Here is a 22,030-nt window from a genome sequence, read left to right as displayed (position 1 = left end):
AAGTAGAAGAGGAGAAAACATCTTGCCAAACAATAAAGAAAAAAAATACCTCTTCTTCCATAAAAACCAGAACTTTTAAACATGTATTTCAAATCTTAAAAGAACCGCAAACTAATTACATGACTGCATAGGATGTAAGGAGATCATGTACTCCACTGCTACACCAAAGTAGTCTCTGTTAATTTCGATTAGGTTATTTCAGGTTTTTTGGGGTTTTTTTGAAGGGTAGCTTAGGTTGGGGGCTAACAGTGAGAAGTGGTGTAATAATCTAATAATCTTTTTACTACTCTGGCCTGAATGCTCATGCTCCACAGCACTTGTCCCACTGGGGCTTAAAGTCTTAAAACCTGTACACTTGGACTTCTTTCCAGTTCGGGTTGACTCCTGTGGGTTCTTCATATTTACAGGAAAGTAAGAAGAGAGGATAATGTCCCTTATGTCTGATTATCAGCTCATGGATCTTAGGCATTACATTAATAAGGCCTATTCTTTGCTATTCTATTCCTGTCTAGCAGCACTTCTCAAGCACTTTCCAGCTTTTCCATCCTATAGGTCTCAAGCTTCACTATTTTCTGTTTTTTCCTGATTACTTTTTAAAGTAGTCAGGCATAAATAATGAGTTTTCATCTTTAGTACCTTTTCCTAGAGGACTTTAAAGTTGACAGAAGTTTTTGAAGCAATTGCATCCAGGGTTAGTTCTCCCTAAACTAAGTTCAAATATACTAGTAACTCCTGCCACTGTGGTCCATTAGATCCCCTAAATCCTCTTCAAAAACACTGCCCAATGATTGGCACCAAAATGAACAACTGAGCCCTCTGAAGCATTATCACAAATTAGAGAGATTTTGCTTTGCAATTTAAGCTTCTACTCATTCATGATAATTTTAACACCTATGAGAAGTTTTGAACCAGAATATTATCTTCAAAATTCCATTTGATATTTCCATTGAATTGAAAAGCAGTGATTAGGCGAAATGAGCTAGTTCTGCCCAATCAAATAAACCATGTCTATCTAATAAAATCTTTTTCTATAGTACGGTTCTCTACTTTAAAAATATTGTTCTGAAGCGTCATTCAAGGAATGTAGTATCTACCATTTTGTACTTATCCATAAAAGCATTTACCGCAACATGAAGGAATTAGGTCCAAATTTGTCATCATTAATCCTTCAGGTACACATGCACAGAATATTTAATACCTTGTGTTGTTATTATATTATAGATATTACTGAAGCATGGGCAAACAAATTTTTATTATACAGAACATAATTTCTTCAAGTTTTCTGAAAACATATGTGTTCCCCTAGGTCTTCAGAGAGAGCCTGTTAATGGTTTATAAAAATTGTATGTAAATTGTTATCTGCTCTAGGACAAGTGCCATCAGGCTTTGGCAAATCTGACTACCTCAAAATAATTCTCAGCCTTTTCCTCTACTCAGAAATACTTGTCCTCTTTTGTTTTAATATTTAGTTATAATTCAACTTTTTGTGATGATAAATAAAACAAGGAATCAAGGAAGAAATAGCTTTCTTCTTCATGCCTCATTTTTTTTTAAATAGGACATAACAGAATCTCAATAGAGGACAGAAAAAACCAAAAGGCACATCAAACCTAAGGAAGTTTTTACATGTGTGCTTTTAAAGACATAACCATTATCTTAGCAGCATTAAGACCCTTAACACCTAGAACCTCAGGTAAAACTCAATAATCTAAATTAAACACAATGATTTCTTGCACCAAATAACAGAACGACATTCTAGATTTTCCAACTTAACACTGAACTACATTAACTACAGTACAATGGGTCTTAGTTTAAGTCTTTTTGCCAATTAAGATAATATTTGCCTTCCACATTAGCATAAATATATAAAATTCACTCAGATAAGCCTTACGTTTATTTTTAAGACTGGAAGTAATGCTAGGTCTGAGTTCAAGTTTCTAAATGATTTTAGCATGATAAAAGCTTAAGATAGTATACTCTTGCATTCCTTATTTATTGTGCATTATTATTTATTGTTGTAGCTTTCAGATGAAGAGTCACGACCTGTAGATGAGCAAGATGAACACAAGTAGCAGAATTTATTTCAGCAGAACAACTGGGCAGCCTTGAATGTGCCCTACAAAGGAAACCAATGCTTGCTACCACATAAGCATTAGGCCTTGAAAATTTGGTTTCAGATTAGCCTGCATATTCTACTTTAAAATGAAGTGTTCTAAGTTGTCTATGAAAGAAAGCTTATCAAATCATCTTGTCATTAAAAGTACTGGGTAAAAGTGCCACTGACATAAAATCACAACAAAAAAATGGGCAAGAAAAATATTTGATATTTAAAACAGATATAACATTTTATATGGCTATTTGATAACTTGTAACCTTATATTTATGATGAATGAAGACAATTCATTAGTTTTTAAAAATATACTGGATTTACCAGCTTTCAAATAATGTACAGTATACAGAGAAAAACCCCAATTTACAATTTATTTACTAACAGGGACAAGAAACAACTTACATTTAATTAAAAAAGGAAATGCTTAACCCATAATTAATAAAAATCAATTATTCCATCATAGAGAATCACAGGAGTAAGTGTAATACAAGATTTTAATTTTCTACCACGAAATTTGCATTATTAGGGAAAACACAACTTCTCTTACATTATTGATTCCTTCCATTCTTTAAGTGAGTTCATTCAAGCTGTCAAACTTGAGGTCCTACTTGCCTACACTTTGTGTAAATCTATAGAAATAATATCCTTTGGTGAAATTAGGGAAATCCGTTTCATCAGGTCCAGCATGTCAGTAGTAAGCCTGCTGTATGCCCTCCTTGCTGCCCCCCAAGATCTTGAACTCCAACATTTCACGGTCACTGCAGCCTAGGCTCTTTGAGCTCCACATTCCTCACCAGCACCTCCTTCTTGGGGAGAACAAGATCCAGCATGGAACCTCTACTTCATGGCTCATCTATCACTTGGAGCAGAAGGTTGTCCTTTATGGGTGTACATTTATACCTGTATGACATACAGCTGTATCCACTGTTTTTTAAACTGTGTCAAAAATTATGCACTCCAGATACTAAAATACAGGTGCAATGAACTCAAAATGGCAGCTCACAGTTCAGCTGCTTATTACTCACATGTATAGGCACAGTCATGGTTCAACATTCCCACTGGATTTCATAAGTCTGATAGCAATTTTGTTGAGCCCTTTAAGTTAATCATTAGTTTTATATAATTAATTGATGCACTACTACAGAATTTTCTAGGGAAGATAAATTACTAAAATACACAATTATAGTTACAAATATTCAACTCCATGTAAAGCTTGACAAAGCTCGAAATATCAAAATCTGAAAATTATTCCAATGTAAGTTAGGAGCACCTTTCAGAGAAATTCCTGAGATTCAATATTTTAGAATCATTTACATAAAAATACTTTATGCTAAACCAACTTGAAAATGCTTCAATATAAAACATGCTCTTAAAATTATAATTAAAAATTAAGATCAGTTCCATATAAAAAAGTAATGGTTGAAAAAGATGAAAAGATGCTTACACTGAAATTCTTGCAAGTCTTATTTCATCACACAAGTTACACATTGATAACTCAAGTATTTTTTTCCACTAGAGATTTTATGATCCTAACTGCAATTTTAGTAACAATTTTCACTTGTGAAATAAAAATAGTTTGAACAAGGGAACCTATGATGAGACCATGGTTTCTTAAACAGATTTTGAATAGCAACAGAAGGTTAGAAGACTAAGAGAAACAAGGCTCAGCATTACTTTTTTTGTGTACAGTGAGCAGTTTCTTATCTTCTATGACTTTGTGTTTGTAAAGTATGGGAAAACAAATAGGTGTTCTTTTGGATTCTATGCATTCATTTATCTGTCTTAGTAATTAAGTCAGTACCACAGTATTTTCTTCTTTTGGTGTGTTTCTGAAGTATTTTTCCTTTTGGAATGGCAGTTCATTTTGCAATTTAGTTGCATTAGTATATCAAGTGCAGTATGATATCTTTTGATTTTCCAGCTCTATGTAGTAACTTACCAGCAGTGTGAGCACAGTCATTTATACTGTTGGAGGATTTTTCATGAGCATGCTGTGGCAGCCTGTTCACATCATGAGCATCTAGAACTTCTCCAGTGTCATCTTTTCCACCACCTGATATATTTAATGGTATGCTTCCAGGATGTTTAGCTGGTTTGATTTTTTGCTTTACTGGAAAATCATTTACTGAAATAGATGTCTTCCTACTTATCTTAGTAGTGTTATGTGGCTCACAGAGACTCACATCATGTAGGTCCATGCTTGCAGAAGAGTCTTTGCAACAAACTTCAGGAGGATTCTGTGATTCCTTTGGTACTTGTATCTGTACTTCATTTTCATTTGAATTACATGATGAAAAGAAGTCTTCATAAGAAGCCTCTTCAGTGCAACAAGACTTGCTAGAAGTAGTAATTGCTTGCAAGAACCCCATAGAGTCTGATGCACCCAGTTCTGAGGTAGCCAGCTTCAAACTTGGTAATGTTTGTAGTTTCTTTCTCTTGTCTTCAAGAACAGAATCATTTCTGTCAACAGGGAAGCTTTTATCCAGTGAATATTCATTTAAGTCTCCACTATTCATAGGCAAATTAGAGAGACTGTCAATCAAAGCAGGAACAGTATTTAACTGGACTATTTTTTTGGAAGGAGTAATATGACCAAAGCCCTCAAGAAGAGAACGCTCATTTGCAATTGGAGTAGTCTTGTTCTTTTGATTTTTCTTTGGAAAATTTAAATGTTTTTTCCCTAAAGACAATCTGTCATCCAAAGTGGGCTGTATAATCTGTTTCTTTGTTAAACTTCTGGTACGTCGTTTTGGTGTTAATCTCTTCTCCTCATTGCCATGTGATGGAGAGTTCACTGATGTGCTCATGGACACATGAATATCAGTCCAAGTATCACAGGCATGTTCTGCTACCTCTGTTCTCTGTCTCTTTAGCGGCTCAGTTCTCCAAAGATAATCACAACTGGAGTTCAAGCAGTCTTCCATTTGTTCTTCTGCAAAACAAAAAAAGTGGCAATATAAATGAATTGAACAAAACAGAGAGAGTATCAATTTCTTAGTGAAATATATATGGAATTCCTGAACTGGAAAAAAATATAATTAGCCACTTCTCTGGATATTATATGGCAAGTCAACAAAAACTGAACAGAAAATGGATTAGAAACAAAGCACATTCTATGCTGACAAAAACCTACAGTTCTAGTTATTGTATCCCCTAACCTGGTCATAAGCACCCGCAGTCCCATTCTGCTTTCTTGAAATAAGGCAACAGAGCAACTCGTTATTCCTCTTGCATTTGTAGAGAAAGCAAAATTATATGCTGATAAAGTTAGCTTTAATAACAGTGGAAACTCAATAATAATTTTTCTACCACAGCATTAGTACTACCTTGAAGATTTTGCAGTTAAGATGGATTTAAATACAACACCATACTATCATGTTGCATACATTAAAACCATTATTAAACATAATAAGAATGTGGATACAAGACTTATTTCTTGTAGCTAGTCTTATGAAATTAATTTGTGTTAGGTGTTACACAGAATCTACTCATAACTCTTCACAATAAATTCCTCCAAAACAAGCTAATGTACGATTAATCTCAACATACATTTTTTAAAATCCTGCTGTTCTACAAGATGATTGCAATAGAAGCTTTTGCTAAAGTAGCTATTTAGTGCAACATCACAGAATACACATTCTTTAAGTTATTGATATTATTTGTTTACTAGATATAGATAATATTTTTAAACCTATAGTGTAGCTAACTATATTAAGAAAAATAAAACACATAGAGATAAATTTCACATGGTATGATCAGTCTCTCATACTGATAACTGACAAAGTCAGCTTCAATCCTCAAATTAACCTGGCTTCTTGAACTTTCTAAACCTTTATTAACCAATCTCATATATCTCTTAGACACAAACATAGGGGACACTGTCACAGAGCACTGGAGATGGAAGCTACACTGAATGCTGTCATGGGAATTGGTGGTCTTAATGTAAAATTACATTGTGCAGTTGCAAAGCTGAAGGGACATACGCAAGGAAATCTCTCAAATTACAATGTTCTACCTCATCAGCACACAACTAATCTACCAAAGTAAAAGAGTTTGCTGGCAGAGCTATGCTACTTCCAGTATTCAACTATCACTTCTCACTAATATTGCATGAAGACATAACAAGCTGTCGTAGGCTGCAAGATACCCACTGTGTTCTTAGGTAAGCCAACATGACAGAACTCCTGTATCATGTCAATAAAATATAACACCTCAAAATAGCACATGGTATACCTTACTGTTGAGGGAGAATGGAGAGCAGGCAAACTGCTCTAGTGGCCCTTATTACAAATTCTAAAGACTCCCTTCTCCTCACTTTTCTACTGAGATCAAGGCCACCATCTGACTTGAGCTCTTTGCCCCTGCGACTGAGAGATGACATGAGGTCTGAAGCACAAACCTACTGCATACATAATCAATACTATTAAGATATTCACCAATGTAGCTCAACAGACTTCACAATCTCCTCCCTGCTAATACACCAAAACACAGGAACAAACCCCTAATTTATGAGAATAATTTTATGAGGTTCTTACCTTACTAACAAATTATTTTAATCCATCTTAAACCATTAAACATTTAAAAAGCTGATGTATTTTTACTTGTGTTATTTCTTCAAACTTGACCACTTAATCTGAAAAACACATTAGGCTAACTTTCAAATTCATGCTTTTCAACTGAAAATTTGGAAGACATTTCAGTTCCTTGAGGTCTTATCCTCATTCAGATCTCTTTTAAGCTTCCCACATCACACTCTTTGGTGTGCACTCTGTGTTCTATATATGATCACTGTTAAGAGCAGAGAAGATTGATACCATGTAGGACAGAAAGATATTAATAGGGAATGGTATGAGTAGAGAAGAGGAAGTGAGGCCAGCAATACAGCTATAAGGCAGAGCATTTACCTAGTGGTATCCTCATGCTCTATTTTTCTTCACTTCTTAGTACAACATACTTTCTTTAGTAAGGAAAAACTAAGATAATTCAGCTTTAAATATAAAAGATCGAGAAAATAGATGCAGTTCTCATTTCAGTATGCCATATTTCCAAAGTAAGATATAAAGGCCATGTATTATTTTTAATTTCTGTAAATATATTAAGTAGTGTTAGTTACCAGGTAGCAGCTCATCTTCTGAATTAGTTAAGATACAAGTAAAAAGTGGGCAGTCTGCTGGTGAAGTACTTGGAAGGGTTTGAGTCATTTGTGAACCTAGGAATAAAAAAAACCAATTAGATATTTGTAAGCATTTTTTCTAGGTAACTCAGCAGCATATTTTTCTGAATCTAAAGAAGAGTGTAAAACTATTTAGAAATTATTACTGATATTTCTAAAGCCTGTTGAGGCATTTTACTAAAGAGTCTGTGAAGTCTTGCAATTGGCAATCACATCCTAATATAGCAGAAATGATTTTAATGTTTGAAGGTTTACCTTAAAATTTGGAGAGAAAATAAATACAAGCCTCACTAAAATAAACTGAGATTTAATTTTTCATCCATTTGTATTACTGTTTCTTTACTTTCACAATTGTTTTTGAAATTAGAAATTGACAGTATAGGTGACATGCACATCTTAAAACTTCAAATACTACAGATGTTGCCCCACCAAAAGATGTTCCACATTCAACATTTTTTATAGTAATTGGCAAAACCTACCGACTTAGATCTTATGATTTTCTCAGTAAGGCAATGCAAACACTAAAAAAATCTGAAAACTACAATCTAGATATAATTAATCAGAATATCCATTTTAAAATTGACTAGATTTATTTAATTAGGTTATTCACATTTATTTATTTTTTAAGTTCTGTTCTTCAGTACCTGGACAGATATCTCATCAGTTCTGGAGTCCTTTTTAAACTCTTGATATGGGAGATAAGGAAATAAGATTTAGAGTTTCACTGTCAAGTTTAAGCAAGAGGTGATAATATCAATTTACATGGCTAGAAAGTCTAGCATAAACATTAGTCCTCTTGAGCAGCCTAGTGATCAAAAAATTATTTTGCAACCACTGTGTTCCAAACATGCAATCAAGAAAAAAATTCTAAAGGTGAGAGCACTGGTGCATGAAAAAGTCAGCAATAAAACCAGCAGCCACTTGTGCATACTCATAACTAAGTAAAATTCAGCTTCTTACCAGTAGGAGAAAGATTCTCTCTTTTTTCCTTCATACCCTTTATTCTTCTTTCCATTTCATTGCACTGATCTTTTATCTTATTAACAGGGCTGTATATAAGTGAACCATTGTCTTCAAATAATAAAACTGGTACATCTGTATCTGCACAAAGAAATTGTATTTATATATTAATATTTGAATGCTGTAACAGCCTGAGATGAAGTTTCTTTCTTAAAAAAAAAAAAACTTGGCAAAAAAAAAGTTTTCTTAGATTAAGATCATTACAGATGTCTTAATACAACAGAACTGCAAAGAACTCGGTAAAAATGACATCAACTTAATTTCTCATAGCAAGATGCAAAAAGCTCACAAAAACCCCAACCAACAAACACCAAAACCCCAACAAGTGCTTTAAAAAAACTTCGCATCTTAGTAAAAAAATTCTTACCAGCATTAACTGCTGTCTTTTGTAGAGCTAACTCTTTAGCCATTTGGTTCAGTCTTCTTTGAAGCTTTTTATTATTTTCTGGAGTTTTTTCAACATAGTCTTTTGGCTGCATACATTTGTGCTACAAGACAGACAAAACTCTTAAGTATATGTACAAAACTGCCAAAATAATGACACCTCCTATTTTGCCTACCACTTTGTCACAGTATTTATTATTGGTATTTATGCTGCTTATCACCTCATTGAGAGTGACAGATAATCACAGAAATTAGCATTTTGCAAAGTAAACTTTAATATTAAATAAGAAAGAAGGTAACAGACCTTTTTCTTTGTTTGCACTAAAGATTTAAAGGTAGTTTTTAAAAATATTTGTTGCAACTCTGTAAAACTTAAGCCACATAGTAGTCGTGTTTTTTTGCTTGGTCAGCGTTATATAATTTGAATTTAGATCTTAATATTTTTAATTACCAATACAAAAACTTGATTTATACTTTCTTCACACGATCACAGCAATAGACTGTCTTTAAACTCTTACTGAGATGGACAGGTAGAGTTTACAGAATGTTCTGAAAATAGTTCAAATGCTTGAGGTCATAAAGTCAAGTTCAAACTTTAAAGTTTTTTATTCTAGGCCCATTTAAAAAAACACATACTTTTTTGATTGGTAGTAGAAATCCTTCATTAGTGTCTACTGCAGGAAATAGGGATTCATCAACATGGGCTCCAGTTTCTCGACACCTGTACAGTAAATTAGAGAAGGTTTGGTGAGTTTTTAGTCTCTTGGTTTTGTTTGAAGAATGAGAGCCTTTATTGCAAGAACAGTTGTCTGAGCCCTGCAGTAATGAAACACCAGCCCTTTCTAAGCATCTAACTTTAAGGTAAGTACTGTAATGTTACCCCTTCCCCTGCCAAACATGTGATCCAAATTTTTGTGCCAATGAGGACCTCCAAATTGCTGCTCTGGAAGGGCAAGATTCCCACTCATGTTATTTTCCACACTTCTCCAAGCTGCAGGACTGTGCTCGCAGCAGCCGCTCGTGTGGCTCTGGTGACACCTAGCGATGGAAGCGCTACACGGTGTGAGCCTGTACAGTTATGGCCTCATCCTTACTCAGCTTGGAATGGACGAGAGAGACAAACCACTGCAAGTATTTGTCAAACTCGCTGAATTTAGAGTTCCCAGGAGCATCAAAGAGAGAGATTCACCAGCTGGACTTCAGTGACTGTTATTAAATTCTGGATAATAATCAGCTCAGATGTAGACTACATGAAAAGTTACATTAATTCAGAGATTTCGTTGATTCAGAGAAGCAAAACAGAAGAAAATTTTGGTATTAAATCTATGAATCTTTTACTTTGCAGACAACTCTGAATTTAAATGTTTTATATAACTTATTTGTGGGATGAGTTATCCTGCTAAGAAAACACAGGTAGAGCTTCACAATTACACATTTGATGTGGAAGTATTAAGTGTGCCTAATTTGGGCAGATTGTAGCTATTCCATTTTATATGAGGTTTTGTTCCTGGGTTTTGATTTTTTTTTTTAGACTGCTCACTTAAGTATTTGTGTTAAAGAAGTAATAAAAAACTTTTTTGCAGTGATCCCAAAGCTGTCACCCATTTTGCATTACACTTTAATTTTTTTTACATGACAGCAAGTCCATGACTTTTATTTGCTATTTTTAAAGTTAGACACATGTATCATTCTTAGAAGAAAAGCAAAAGCAAACAATAGTTTTAAAATTTAAAATAACTTTACTCTGCAGTTATAATTTTTTCTGATTTTTAATTTTCATCTTAAAGAGTTGTCTTCTCAAATTACTTCCTAAACTGTAGAACTGCATACAGTTTAGGCTCAAATAGATGCTCATGTTATTGAGCAGAAGCTTCCAATAAAAGTTTGAGGCAAATCATTGGAAAGAGCATTAGAAATGCAGTAAGAATTCAACAAGGCAATGATCACTAAATACTGCACAAACCCTTCAAATGTTTCAGGCTTTTATGGAGAAAACTAAGTGTTACAGCACTTTTCACCTCATTGAGCATATTCCTCTGAGAGGCTCAAGCACTGCTCAGGGGAAGGCAACACTGGGGTACAAGTCTAACAGGCTGGAAGTAGGGGTTCACCAGCTGTTAAGTGTGAGAGTATTTTCCACAGAGAAGAATCAGGAAATGCTGGACTAATTGTTTATTACTTTCTTCCTTGTCTGGTATTTTCAGAGCTCCAACATCAAAAAAGTAGCATCCAGATTAAATATCATAAACTGCAGCACACTGCAGTATCCTCCAATATCAAGATACCCAAGAGCATGTAAGAACATAAAAACGAAGCCAAACATTCCCAGTCTACTGAGTTCCACAGATTTCTGGTTGTCAGATGGTTAGAGGCAATACTATACTTGGGTTTTGAAAAATGAAATGTTTAATTGCTTCAGTAATTTTTTTATCCCATGTAAATCTTTGCTCACTATGATTTTGCAACAAGGAGTTCTACAGCCTAACCCTATGTTATTGAAACTCATAATTAACTGTTTTTTCTGAATCTATCTCCACATGTATTGATGTAATGCTTTCCAACTTTTCTGCTGGAAAGGAAATATAGATTCATTTCCCATTCAGCCTCTCTACACAAACTTTTGTGTTCACAGTAGTCTTCCATCTTCGCTCCTTTTCCAGACTGAAGCATTCTTTTCTTACAAGATATGATTGAAGAGACAACTATTTTATAACTTCAGTCAAGCTCATTGCCATCCTCTGGCAACATTCCAAATATAACCATGATAAAATGCTGTCATTCCACTGTATGAAGTTTTATGTTCTATTTAATTTGATTTTTGACTACTGCTGAGGTAACAATGCCATGAAAATGTCTACTGAAAATATCAAAATGCAGTGATCATCTTTCTGATATGCTTAAGAAGACTGCTTTAAACAGCCTTCTTGACACCAGCAAGGACTTCAGTCTTAGCTTCTTAACAGATTTTTTTCCATTTTAAGTAAACTCCTTTTTAAATTTAAGCATTGTCATAGAATTTCTTGGGTTTGGTGTTCCAGTATGAATACTTATACGGTAGACATACTTATGAAAAGGTTCTTTGATATAGTTTGAACAACAATCCCCAAACCAATTAAGACCAAGCAATAACTAACATGGTTTTGCACTGCACTCCTACAGGAGTCACCAACCCCCAGCCTACACCAGAAAGATGATACATACTATTACCTTGCTGAGATAACATTTCACAGCTTTTCTGACCATTTTGAGAATGTTCCACTTGTTACTGAATGAAGCAGCTAGTTAATCAAGCCAGCTTTTTTAGCAATGCTAAAACTTCTACTGATAGGAACTCTGCATGATTTGCCAACACAAATTATCAGGTTTAAACTACGTTTCCATTCACACAGGATCATAATTTTATGGGTACATATTATTCAGTCCTTCCTATTTACATTGTTCCAGGGTTCAATAAACTATCTTCTATCTTCTGCCTACCAGTGTCTGAGACATGGATGTACTAGACATGCAATATAGTCAGGCACTCTGGTTCTCTTATTACAAAAACTGAAAATTTGTATGTATACTAGCACAGACTCATTTTAATTTTGTACTGCCTGTGCCTCATTTGAATAACCCCATGAACAGTAGGAATATTCATTACTATCTCTTATACAAGTTTCAGTGCTCTTGACCTATATTTTGCTCAAGGATATGATATTCTCATGAATTCTGCTTACAGCATACACCAATCTAAGCTGTCTGTTCTTCTGTACCCTTTGGCATTTACTTTAAACTAAAGAGCAGAAGAAAAAGATTACAGAGAAGTTCAATGATAATTCACAGCTTGAGTCCTCCTCTGAAATAAAATACATCTATTTTAGATGACTCCTCAAGTTCCAACAAACTTCATCTTCTAAGTCATGTACCAAGACCTTGCTTTGGTCAGAAAATTATAACAGGAATTTTTAAATATACCAGGAAGATGCTAACCTTCTCTTTCCTACCAAACAACCTAAGTTTTCCCTGTAGATGCTTTCTCTTGTCTTCCTTTGTTGCTGTCATGCAGCACAAGTTAAAGTTCCTTGAGGCTTTTACACCTGGATTTCAAAACTCCATGATGTCCCCTACAGTATCACATATCCAGTTGTTTCTATGCCTGAGCTTTCCACAGTGTTCATCTACTCAATGCCTTCCAGCAGTGCAGAGGAGAATCTTTTGGTGGGACTGCTATCACAGAAAGAATATTTCTGTATGTCATGTCCTAGACTCTCCCCGGTAAGGCACTCTCATTCTTCCATTGCTGGTGGTACTCATCTGGACTTTTATGAGATCCTTTTCACTACAACACATCCAAACCATCACTAATTTATAGCTCATGTGACTAAGATTTCAAATTCTGTATTTATACACTTAGCCACCTGAAGAGCATATTCAATTTTACAAGAGTACTGAAATCATCATCACTGTCACACATTCAAGTAGCACCAGGTCCCAGAAAGACATTTTCACATAAATAAAATTTTGCATCACCCTCATTTTCAGGAACTTGAGGTATTCCTTCTTTGGTGTTAAAGCTGGCTGGATTGTGTGACTGTAACTTCTATATCTGACATACTTTAAAAAAAAAGAAAAAGAAAAAGAAAAGCCCTGTGTCTGCAGATTTGAATGAATTTCTTTTTTGGCTAGTGGACTTGCATCACAAATTTCCAGGTTGTACTGGCCTACATTTAGGTGTCTGTAGGCCATAGATTTGCCCTCCCTCCTTGTGCCCCTCTTTTTTTAAAAAAACAAGCCCAAAATATTTGCACTTAGACCACTACCTCTCCATGCATATGACAACTGGTACAGGAAAGGTCCTCTTTACTAGATTCATATTCTAATTTCCACAATCACATTGATTTATCAATGGGAGTCTCTGACACACGCATATTCATAAACTGTGTTATTACCCTTCATCTGAAGTCTTAAGTTAGGCCTCATAAGCACTTTGCAAATTCAGAGAAGCAGCTATAGACTAGCAAATGCTAAAGGACTGGTTGCACAGATGAAATCTTTCTTCAATTTTTTAAAAAATAAATTTAACTTTTTCCATATGGTGGAAGAGACTTTTCATGAAGTTTTGTTCTGAACTTGCCAAATATGTTAAAAACCAGAATACATATGGATCTTTTTCTTTCTTGCTAGGATTTATTCTGTTTACAGGATTTAACTACAGAAACAGTACAATGGCCTTGATGAAATGTGCTTTTACATACGAAAATGGAAGAATTGTATTCAATGTAAGTATGGCCTTCATTGTCTATACATGCCATCTGAGAGCACAGAACTGTTAACAAATGTACTATGAAACTAGTTCACCACATTCATTTTTTAAGAGTTTACATTTTACCTTTTTGTGTAAGTCACATGCTTTATAATAGGGATAATGCCACAGAAAAGATTTCATTTACTCACAGATTTATCACTATTTCAAGTACATTAATAAAACAGTTACTGTATTTAAGTTTTTCAATTTAAAAATACTAGAAAATTATTATTAATATAATATTAACTCTGAAATAGGTCACATTCATTATAACCACAAGTACTCACTTTTCCACCCAGAGTACAGAAACTATTTTTACACCCATGTTCTGTGCTTTCTTCCATGTAGTCAAACGTCCATCTTTGAAGACTACATGGGTGACATGCTTGTTCAAAGTTTTTGAAACCTGCAGAAATACACAGAGAGCTCATATTAAAGTCTGATAATTGGAAAATGCTAATGAAGCCAGCTAGTGTAGCCCATTTTTAGTGTATACACCACTAGTGTAAATATTATTCTAAACATTATGTTAAGGATCCTTTTGATCTTTCCCAACTTCACAAGAAGCCTCAAGCAATCAAAACTCCAGTCTCATTAGGCAAGCTAATGCAGGCTAAAGGGATGGAATAGCCCTTTGTTTTCAGTCTCCCCTAGGTTACCATTTTCTGCTCCTACTCTAGATGTATCACTAATTTTGCAACATTTTAATTTATATAGCGCAACATAATTTCTTATGCAACAGCCAAGAAAGAAAGCAGATGCCACTATCCAAGGAAATAACAAAACACCTTTTAGGCAAAAGAGCTCAGACTTAAAGCTAACCTCACTTTTTAAACTAATTTTTCACCAATAAAAATCCCTTTTAGTTTTGAGGGAAAGGCTGTTTACAAACAAAACTTATATGGGAATGCTTTAAAAATGAGAAATACAGAAAATTGAAAGTCAGCGTAGATGATCAAATTTTCAATTATCAGCTTCCATTGGCAAGAAATGTCTTCAGTTCTAGATACTCCATTTTTCACAAACAAGGCTTCCTTGGGAGACCATGCACCCCACACAGAACTGCTTGATCAGTTGTGATTGTTGATGTGGTTACGTCAATAGAACTCTTTTTTTACTGCAGCATCTCCCCAGACAAAGAGAAATAGCTCCATAACTTTCTGTTGTGCCCTCAGTTGCATCATTATGCTTTGCCTAAAACATGCTGGGTCTGTATTTAGCTTTAAGAAAACTATTTAGCTTTTCCCAACATTGCTGGTGACAAGCTGATTATGACTTAGAAGACAAAACCCCATGATATTTCAGTATCTAGGTATAAAATGATCCATTAGTCTCTTACAGAATAAATTATTACTCCAGATGCAATTGCTTACTCACTTCTGCCAGTATCTGGCTCACATGTCCTAAGGATGCTTGATGTAACTTTGCCTCCAAATTATGGAGGAGCACCACCTTACACCTCCCTCTCACCTTTCCCAACTCCTCCCCTTACCCAGTGCGTCTTCTGCTGCTCAGCTGAACTTTGAGATGTCAAAATCAACAATCTAGCAAAAAACTAATTTAGAATTTAATTTCCTGACACAGTGAACCAAGCCAGCTTAGTACCACATGCTCAGCCAAGAGCAGGGAAGTGCCTGGAATAGGGAAGGGGCATGACCATCCCTATCCAGTCATAAGGATATACTAAAGAGGCTCATCTGTATCATCTGCCTACACCATATTTGGTTATTTTGACCCTTTTGAAGAATTTTGAAGCCTTATGCTTCTGCCATATTTTCTGTGAGAAAAAAGTCTTACATCCTAAGAATAGAATTACACAGGTCTGACAGTACAGTATAGAAATATTTCTTTTACTCAAGTTATTTATTGAGAGTTGTGTTTGCCTTAATAACAAAGCCAGTTACCCTGTTTTGTCACACTTACTCAGCTTACTTCATACAGAAAGAGAGGATTTGGGGAGAGCAGTAAGATTTCCTAAATTACAGTAAGAGACATCTACACGTGCCCATTTTAAAGAGCACTGGGAGTCCACACAAGTATTTTTTTTAAATAAAAAAAATCTGGGCTATAAAAATCTCCATTAACCAGCGACAATGTGCTAGAAGGGAAGATGCCAGTTTGACCTTGGTCTCTGGTTGAAATGTTACAGCTGGCAATTAAACATCTTTTGCACCTACAAGTCAACTATATCTGGTATGGAAAAAAATCATTGAGACATATACTGAAACTCTTAAGATGTATTTTTACTAATACTTTCTGGAACTGATACAAATTTGGGGAGAGTGAATGGAAGAATAAAATGTAATGGTACTTGGGTTAGGACACATTTGTACTAACAACAGAGTAGCTGTTTACAAGTTGATGAAAACAAAACAAAGTAAGATACGTGCTTGTAAACCACAGGTTTTCAAGACTTAGATTTGCTTTGCCCACAGTCTGTGGCAAGCCCAATACTTCCCACAAGAAGCATGATATCACATTAATATGCAAAGAGGTCTGTAGATGTAGAAAGGCTTTAAATGCATTTCCCATCTGTTAGTAGCAAGAATATTACAGCACACTGGTCTATTCTCAGGTCTCTAAATTTCTGCCTTCTTGCCCTTTAAAAACTCATACTAAAATATATGTGACAAGTAGAACAAGCAAGCTAATTTATAATTAAGATCTTTCCTCTTCCATTTATTTCAAAATAGTCCTCTTACTTTTGCTCCCAGATCAAGAAGCTGCTGTTCGAAGGTTTTTGAGTAATTTTCTGTTCTGTTAGATGACCAAACTTCTACAAAGGCAGAAACACCTGGATCAGAAGACAGAAAACAACAACTAGTGAAGTATATACCATGGTAAAACTGGTTAAACTGCCTTTCCAATAAAAGTTTATTTTATACATATTGCATTCAGTTGCAAATACAGCTTTTAGTAAACTGAGTGTCAGACTTTAGCAGCAAAATTTTTTTTAGTGTACTTATGTCCCCTAAATTAATTGTAATGGAAATAACTTAGAAGTTTGACATTAACTAACTTTCTACTTAATCTATTTAAAACACATGACCAGCTTAACAAGCAATACATTATCTTTACATGACTGCTCACCCTTACCATTATTTAATCACTTTTAATCTTCAGATTAGTTAAAAATTTGAAAACCAGTTGATACAACACAACTTCCAGAACAAAATGTCATCACAATAGAATTACTCCTTGCCCAAACTCCCAGGAAATGTTGCAGAAATATTACTTAACAGTTTCCAATTGACTTCAATTTTCATTTTGTTTATATTGAAAGACCCAAAATTACACACATATAACAGAGACTAATAAAGTCTCATTTCAGTTGCCATATGCAACTTGAGATATTGAGATTTAATTAGCTTGCTTCATTAAGCAGATTAATAAACTCTTCAAGGAATCAAGTCAGCCTTGCTTGAGAATATCTTCAAGCAACCAACCAAAGACAGAAGTACTGAAAAGTAGGGATAAACAAATAAAACTCATAACAATCCTTTCATTAATTTTACATAGGACAGGCACCAAAGTGACCTACAGTTCCACTGGCCATGCCTCTTTCCCATATTGAATGGCAAATCAGGAAAATTCCAAAAACTGGAGAAATGGCAGTTCACCAAAACCAGCTTCAGGCAAAGGCCAGACAAGTCTAAGAACTCAGGAATAAAACCATGAGTTTAATTTTGAAAGGGTCATCCTTAGCGAATATTGCTTAATTATCTTAGCTACTAAGATAATTAAGCATATCCTGATTAATTATTATGTAGTCTCATCTGTCTTCTTTCTAAATGAAAACTAGAATAATGCTCCAATTATTCATAATGATAGGAGTACTCTTATAAAGATTAAAGTATTTTTACAATTACTAGAAATATTTTGAAATACAAGACAAATGTGAAACAAAGCACTTCCTCATGCAAAGCACTCGGGAAAATCTTATTATCAGTACTATGAATTCAGATATAAATGGGAATTTAAGACAAGTCTACTCCCATGTGCTTTTAACTGTGGTCATTCTGCTACCAGACTGGGGCAGATTCTGCCAGAGTTGCTTTCTTCCTTGATAGTTCAGTTATGAAAAAAAAAAAAAGCACTTGAATTTGAAAAAAATAGTATCTTCCTCTTATATCAAATATTTTAGAACTTTCATAGCTAAAATTCTCCTGGAAAAACACATCAGAATATTTCAGTAAAGGTCTGGAACTAACTAGGAACTTAAAGGGATGCTACTTCAAAACTCCATGCGCTTGCAATAGGATCAAAGGTATATTTTACATACATAATAATTAGTCAGTTTTAGCTAATCAAGTATATTTCAGCAAACGGCAAGGCTTTTTGCAGTTTTTGTACAGTAGATGAAAAGGAAAATGAGGAAGTACTTTGCGCTTTTTTGAGCTAGAAGATCTCTGAGTAGAGATCGGTCCTTGTAAACGTCAGCCTTAGAAGTTCTCAGAGAAGGAGGTGATCGCAGAGGAAAATGGCCAGGAGAGGGCAACTTAGCGAGACAGAAATTTTGATATGCAGAAGAAAGCCGCAACTGACCGGAGCAGGAAGGACAGAGGGGTCGGGGGGCAGTGCCCCACCGGGGAGCACCCTGCAGTGCCACACGAACGGAGGGAGGCGGCTGGGCCTGCGCCCGGGCACAGCCCGCTCCCACCCGGGGCCGACCGCCAGGCCCCGCCGCCGGGATCGGGCGGGTTCGCGGAGGGGCAGAGCAGCCCGCGGGGCCTCCACAGCGGCCGCCACCCGCCCTGCCGGGAAGTGCCGCGCCAAGGGCCGCAAGGAAAAACGGGGCAGGGGCAGCGCGGAGCCCGCGCCAGCCCGGCGCCTCCTCTCGGCCGCGCCGGAGGAAGCCACCGCAGGGCGGCCGAGCCAGTACCTTTCAGCGTGGGCTCCATTGGCAGCACAGCCCGGCAGCTCGCAGCGCCCGCCACGGTTCAAACCCGCCCCCGCGCATGGCCCCGCCGCGCCGGCGCACCAGGGCCCTGCCGGGGCCGTGCCGCTGCGGGGCGCGGAGCAGCTGCGGTCCTGCGGGCCTGGTCGGAAATGCGGACCCTGCGGGCCCTGGGGTGTGCTCGGACCAGCTCCGGCCCTTTCCGGCGCCGGGGAAGGCTTGGCACAGTCCCATGCTGCTGGAAACGGTGTCACACAAGTAATTAGGTTGGAAAATACTTCTGAGATCATCGAGTCCAGCCTATGACCCAACACCACTCTAAACTGAGTGCCACATCCAGTCTTTCTGTAAACATTTCCAGGGACAGTGACTCCACCACTTCTCTGGGCAGCCCATTCCAATATCGAATCACCTTTCCCGTTAAAAAAATTCGTCCTAATAGCCAGCCTAAACTGCCCCTGCTAAAGCTTAAAACTATGTCGTCTCATCCTGTCACTAGTTCCTCGGACAAGAGACTGACCCTTAGGTGGCTGTACTACCTTTCAGGGAGTTGTAGAGAGCAATGAGGTCCCTCCTGAGCCTCCTCCAGGCTAAACACCCCCAGCTCCCTCAGCTGCTCCTCACAGGACTTGTGCTCCAGACCCTTCACCAGCTCTGCCGCCCTTCTATGGACTTGCTCCAGCTCCTCAAAGTTCTTTCTGAGTTGAGGGGCACAGAACTGGACACAGCACTTGGTGACCTCACTGTGCTCAGTACAGGGAGACAATCACTGGTCCTGGTGCTGCTGGCCACACTACTGCTGATAGAGGCCAGGATGCCACGAAGTTTTGACAAGCCAAACACTGAGTGAATTTTCTGTGTGACCGTTTGCCTTAAGGAGTCCTAAAGAGGCATTCCTGAAGAATTTTAGTTTGTAGGAAAGTCCAGCATCAGAGAACTGCTGGTCTTTCAACTCTCTGGTGGCCCAAACTGCAGCATGTGAAGTGAGAAAACAAATAATAGAAAAAGGCAGCAAAATAGGGGTTAGTAAAGAGCACTATGAGACAGTATTTACCAAAGCATGTAAAACTGCTTGAGAGCAACTGTGCCATCAACTATAGTTAGGGAACCCTAACAGGAGCCGGCTGTGGTGCTCGAAGGCTGAAGTGTAGAAAATGTGATACCAGAGGGAAGTTAGAGAAAAAGTCATGCTTTTCCCAGGGAAAAATGATAAAATGTATAATAAAATAAGGGAATTAGTGAGTTTAAGGAGATCTGCTGTGAGAAAGAAGGAGCACATAGGGGAAAATGATGCTGCATAGCTTTATTATGCAACTCACAGAGCTCGGGAGTTACTATATAGTTGTACAAATTGATGCTGTTCTGAAATCTTCAATATCTAATGGTAATTTCATCATCTGAAAAATAATATAGCTGACATGGAAAAACAACAGAGATGCAACACAAGGATACTAAGTGATTTCCATATGAGAAATAGCTATTCAGACAAGGACTTGTCCACTTGGAAAAGAAACGGTGGAAGGGGGGTATACTAGAGGTCCTTAAAATCACGAGTATGTGCAGAAGGTGAACATGGAGAGGTATGTTCCGAACAACAGCTATTAGTACCAAAAGAGACTACCAGATGGGGTCTTCTCAGAAGACATATTTCCATAGTGTGCCTCATGAGGCTCTGGAAGTGTTCAGAGTGCTGGCAAACCCCATGGTTTCTGAAGCAAATCCAGCAAATTAATGAAAACCAGTTTAAGACTATCAAAAATGTACAAAATCACCTTTTCCTTAGTAGAGCCTTGAACTGTATATTGCTGAACTCTGAGAAGGTACAGAGAACACTTCATGTTTTTCTTTTTTTTCAGTCATTTTGCACTGGAGAGACAGTGCTGACCTAAAAAGTTTTGATGTGGTCCATTATGCACATTCATACTTTCATGGACAGACTCAGATCTTGACTCCTAGGAGTCTACTGAGCAGATGGCTTTACTAATGCTTTTTAAGATCGGTTAATCTAGTATGTAACATTTTGGCATTGATACAGTTTGTTTCATTTCCAGGGCATTGGTGATGCACTAGATCTGTGGCAAGTGTTGAGCGTAAGTTCTTGGGTGCTCCCTCTGCTGAATGTCTTCCTTTCACTTATGTATTCACTATGTGTATAAAGTAACCAGTCAATCTATGTATATATGCTTGGTTTTATTTACCTATCCTTTGTACTTCTGTCAGTATGTTACACAGTTTTTTGCTGGGCAATAATAAAATATTTTTACCAAGGTTCTCAACTGTGCCTTAAGGAAAAGGGAGTTGTGTCTAATGCAGCATCTATAAACATTGATCTGGAGGCAAGTCCAGAAGGGGAGGTAGGGGAGATTTAAACATGCATTGAAAATCCTCAGTAAAAAACCCACAGGCTATGTTTGAGCCTTTAGCTGAAAGGCAGTAGCAGGTTTTATAGATGCTTAAGGCAAATGTGCTGAAATGTGCAATTACACCTTCATGTTCTGATTCTACGCGGGTAGAGATAATGAGAAGTAGTAATTGCAAGAAGATGTAATTCATTATCACAGCAGATGAGGACTACTCATGAGAACACTGTGTTTGGGATGCCCACCTTTTTTATCACAGAAATGAATACACAGAATACTGAAACTGTCCCACAAATTTACAGGTTTTTCTTAAATGATTGTAGTTTTGACCTTAGGATTTAATTTAAGAACTTAATTCTCAGATGGTGACAAACTTCAGAATTCATCTGGTAGTTAATAGTTGTCTGTTCTTGTGCCAGTATTGTCTTGCTGTCAGTTACTCCTCAGAATTTATCATCCTCTAGTACTTACAGGATGCAACACTATATTTTTACAGCTGCTATTTTGCCAGTTTGAATATATCAGGGTGTTTTAACTTGTGTGCCACAATGAACTTCTGAAAATGACAATGAATGGGGCTTATTAACATTAAGTAAACATAGATGACCTCTAAATAAGCTTGTTATTTGGCTTGATGATATGTAATGTCATGGTGTCTATAAAGCTAGGAATAAAGCATTAACTGTTATATTGACATGATTTCTCTACAGTCAGTACTTACCAGGACATACAGGTTATAGAATGCTGTACTAGGAAGAAAAAGTTGTACAGGTTAATTATATTGAGAAAGGAAGGAACT

General features: G+C 36.6%; 1 protein-coding gene across 1 annotated transcript in view; it reads right to left on the bottom strand.

The window, feature by feature from the left end:
• MCPH1 (microcephalin 1) overlaps positions 1–18,875 on the bottom strand; it is a 129,606-nt gene extending 110,731 nt beyond the window's left edge. Inside the window, exons 1-8 of the mRNA XM_036379714.2 lie at positions 18,857–18,875; positions 16,677–16,768; positions 14,262–14,380; positions 9,324–9,408; positions 8,671–8,791; positions 8,244–8,384; positions 7,224–7,319; positions 4,050–5,042 (exon numbers count right to left, since the gene is read on the bottom strand). Of these exons, the coding sequence (XP_036235607.1) occupies positions 4,050–5,042; positions 7,224–7,319; positions 8,244–8,384; positions 8,671–8,791; positions 9,324–9,408; positions 14,262–14,380; positions 16,677–16,768; positions 18,857–18,875 (1,666 nt within the window). The remainder of the gene's footprint in view (positions 1–4,049; positions 5,043–7,223; positions 7,320–8,243; positions 8,385–8,670; positions 8,792–9,323; positions 9,409–14,261; positions 14,381–16,676; positions 16,769–18,856) is intronic.
• Positions 18,876–22,030: the final 3,155 nt, after the last annotated feature.

This window comes from Molothrus ater, chromosome 3 (genome assembly GCF_012460135.2).
Source record: "Molothrus ater isolate BHLD 08-10-18 breed brown headed cowbird chromosome 3, BPBGC_Mater_1.1, whole genome shotgun sequence".
In the NCBI taxonomy this organism is placed as follows: Eukaryota; Metazoa; Chordata; class Aves; order Passeriformes; family Icteridae; genus Molothrus; species Molothrus ater.
This window is presented reverse-complemented; position numbering and strand designations above follow the sequence as displayed.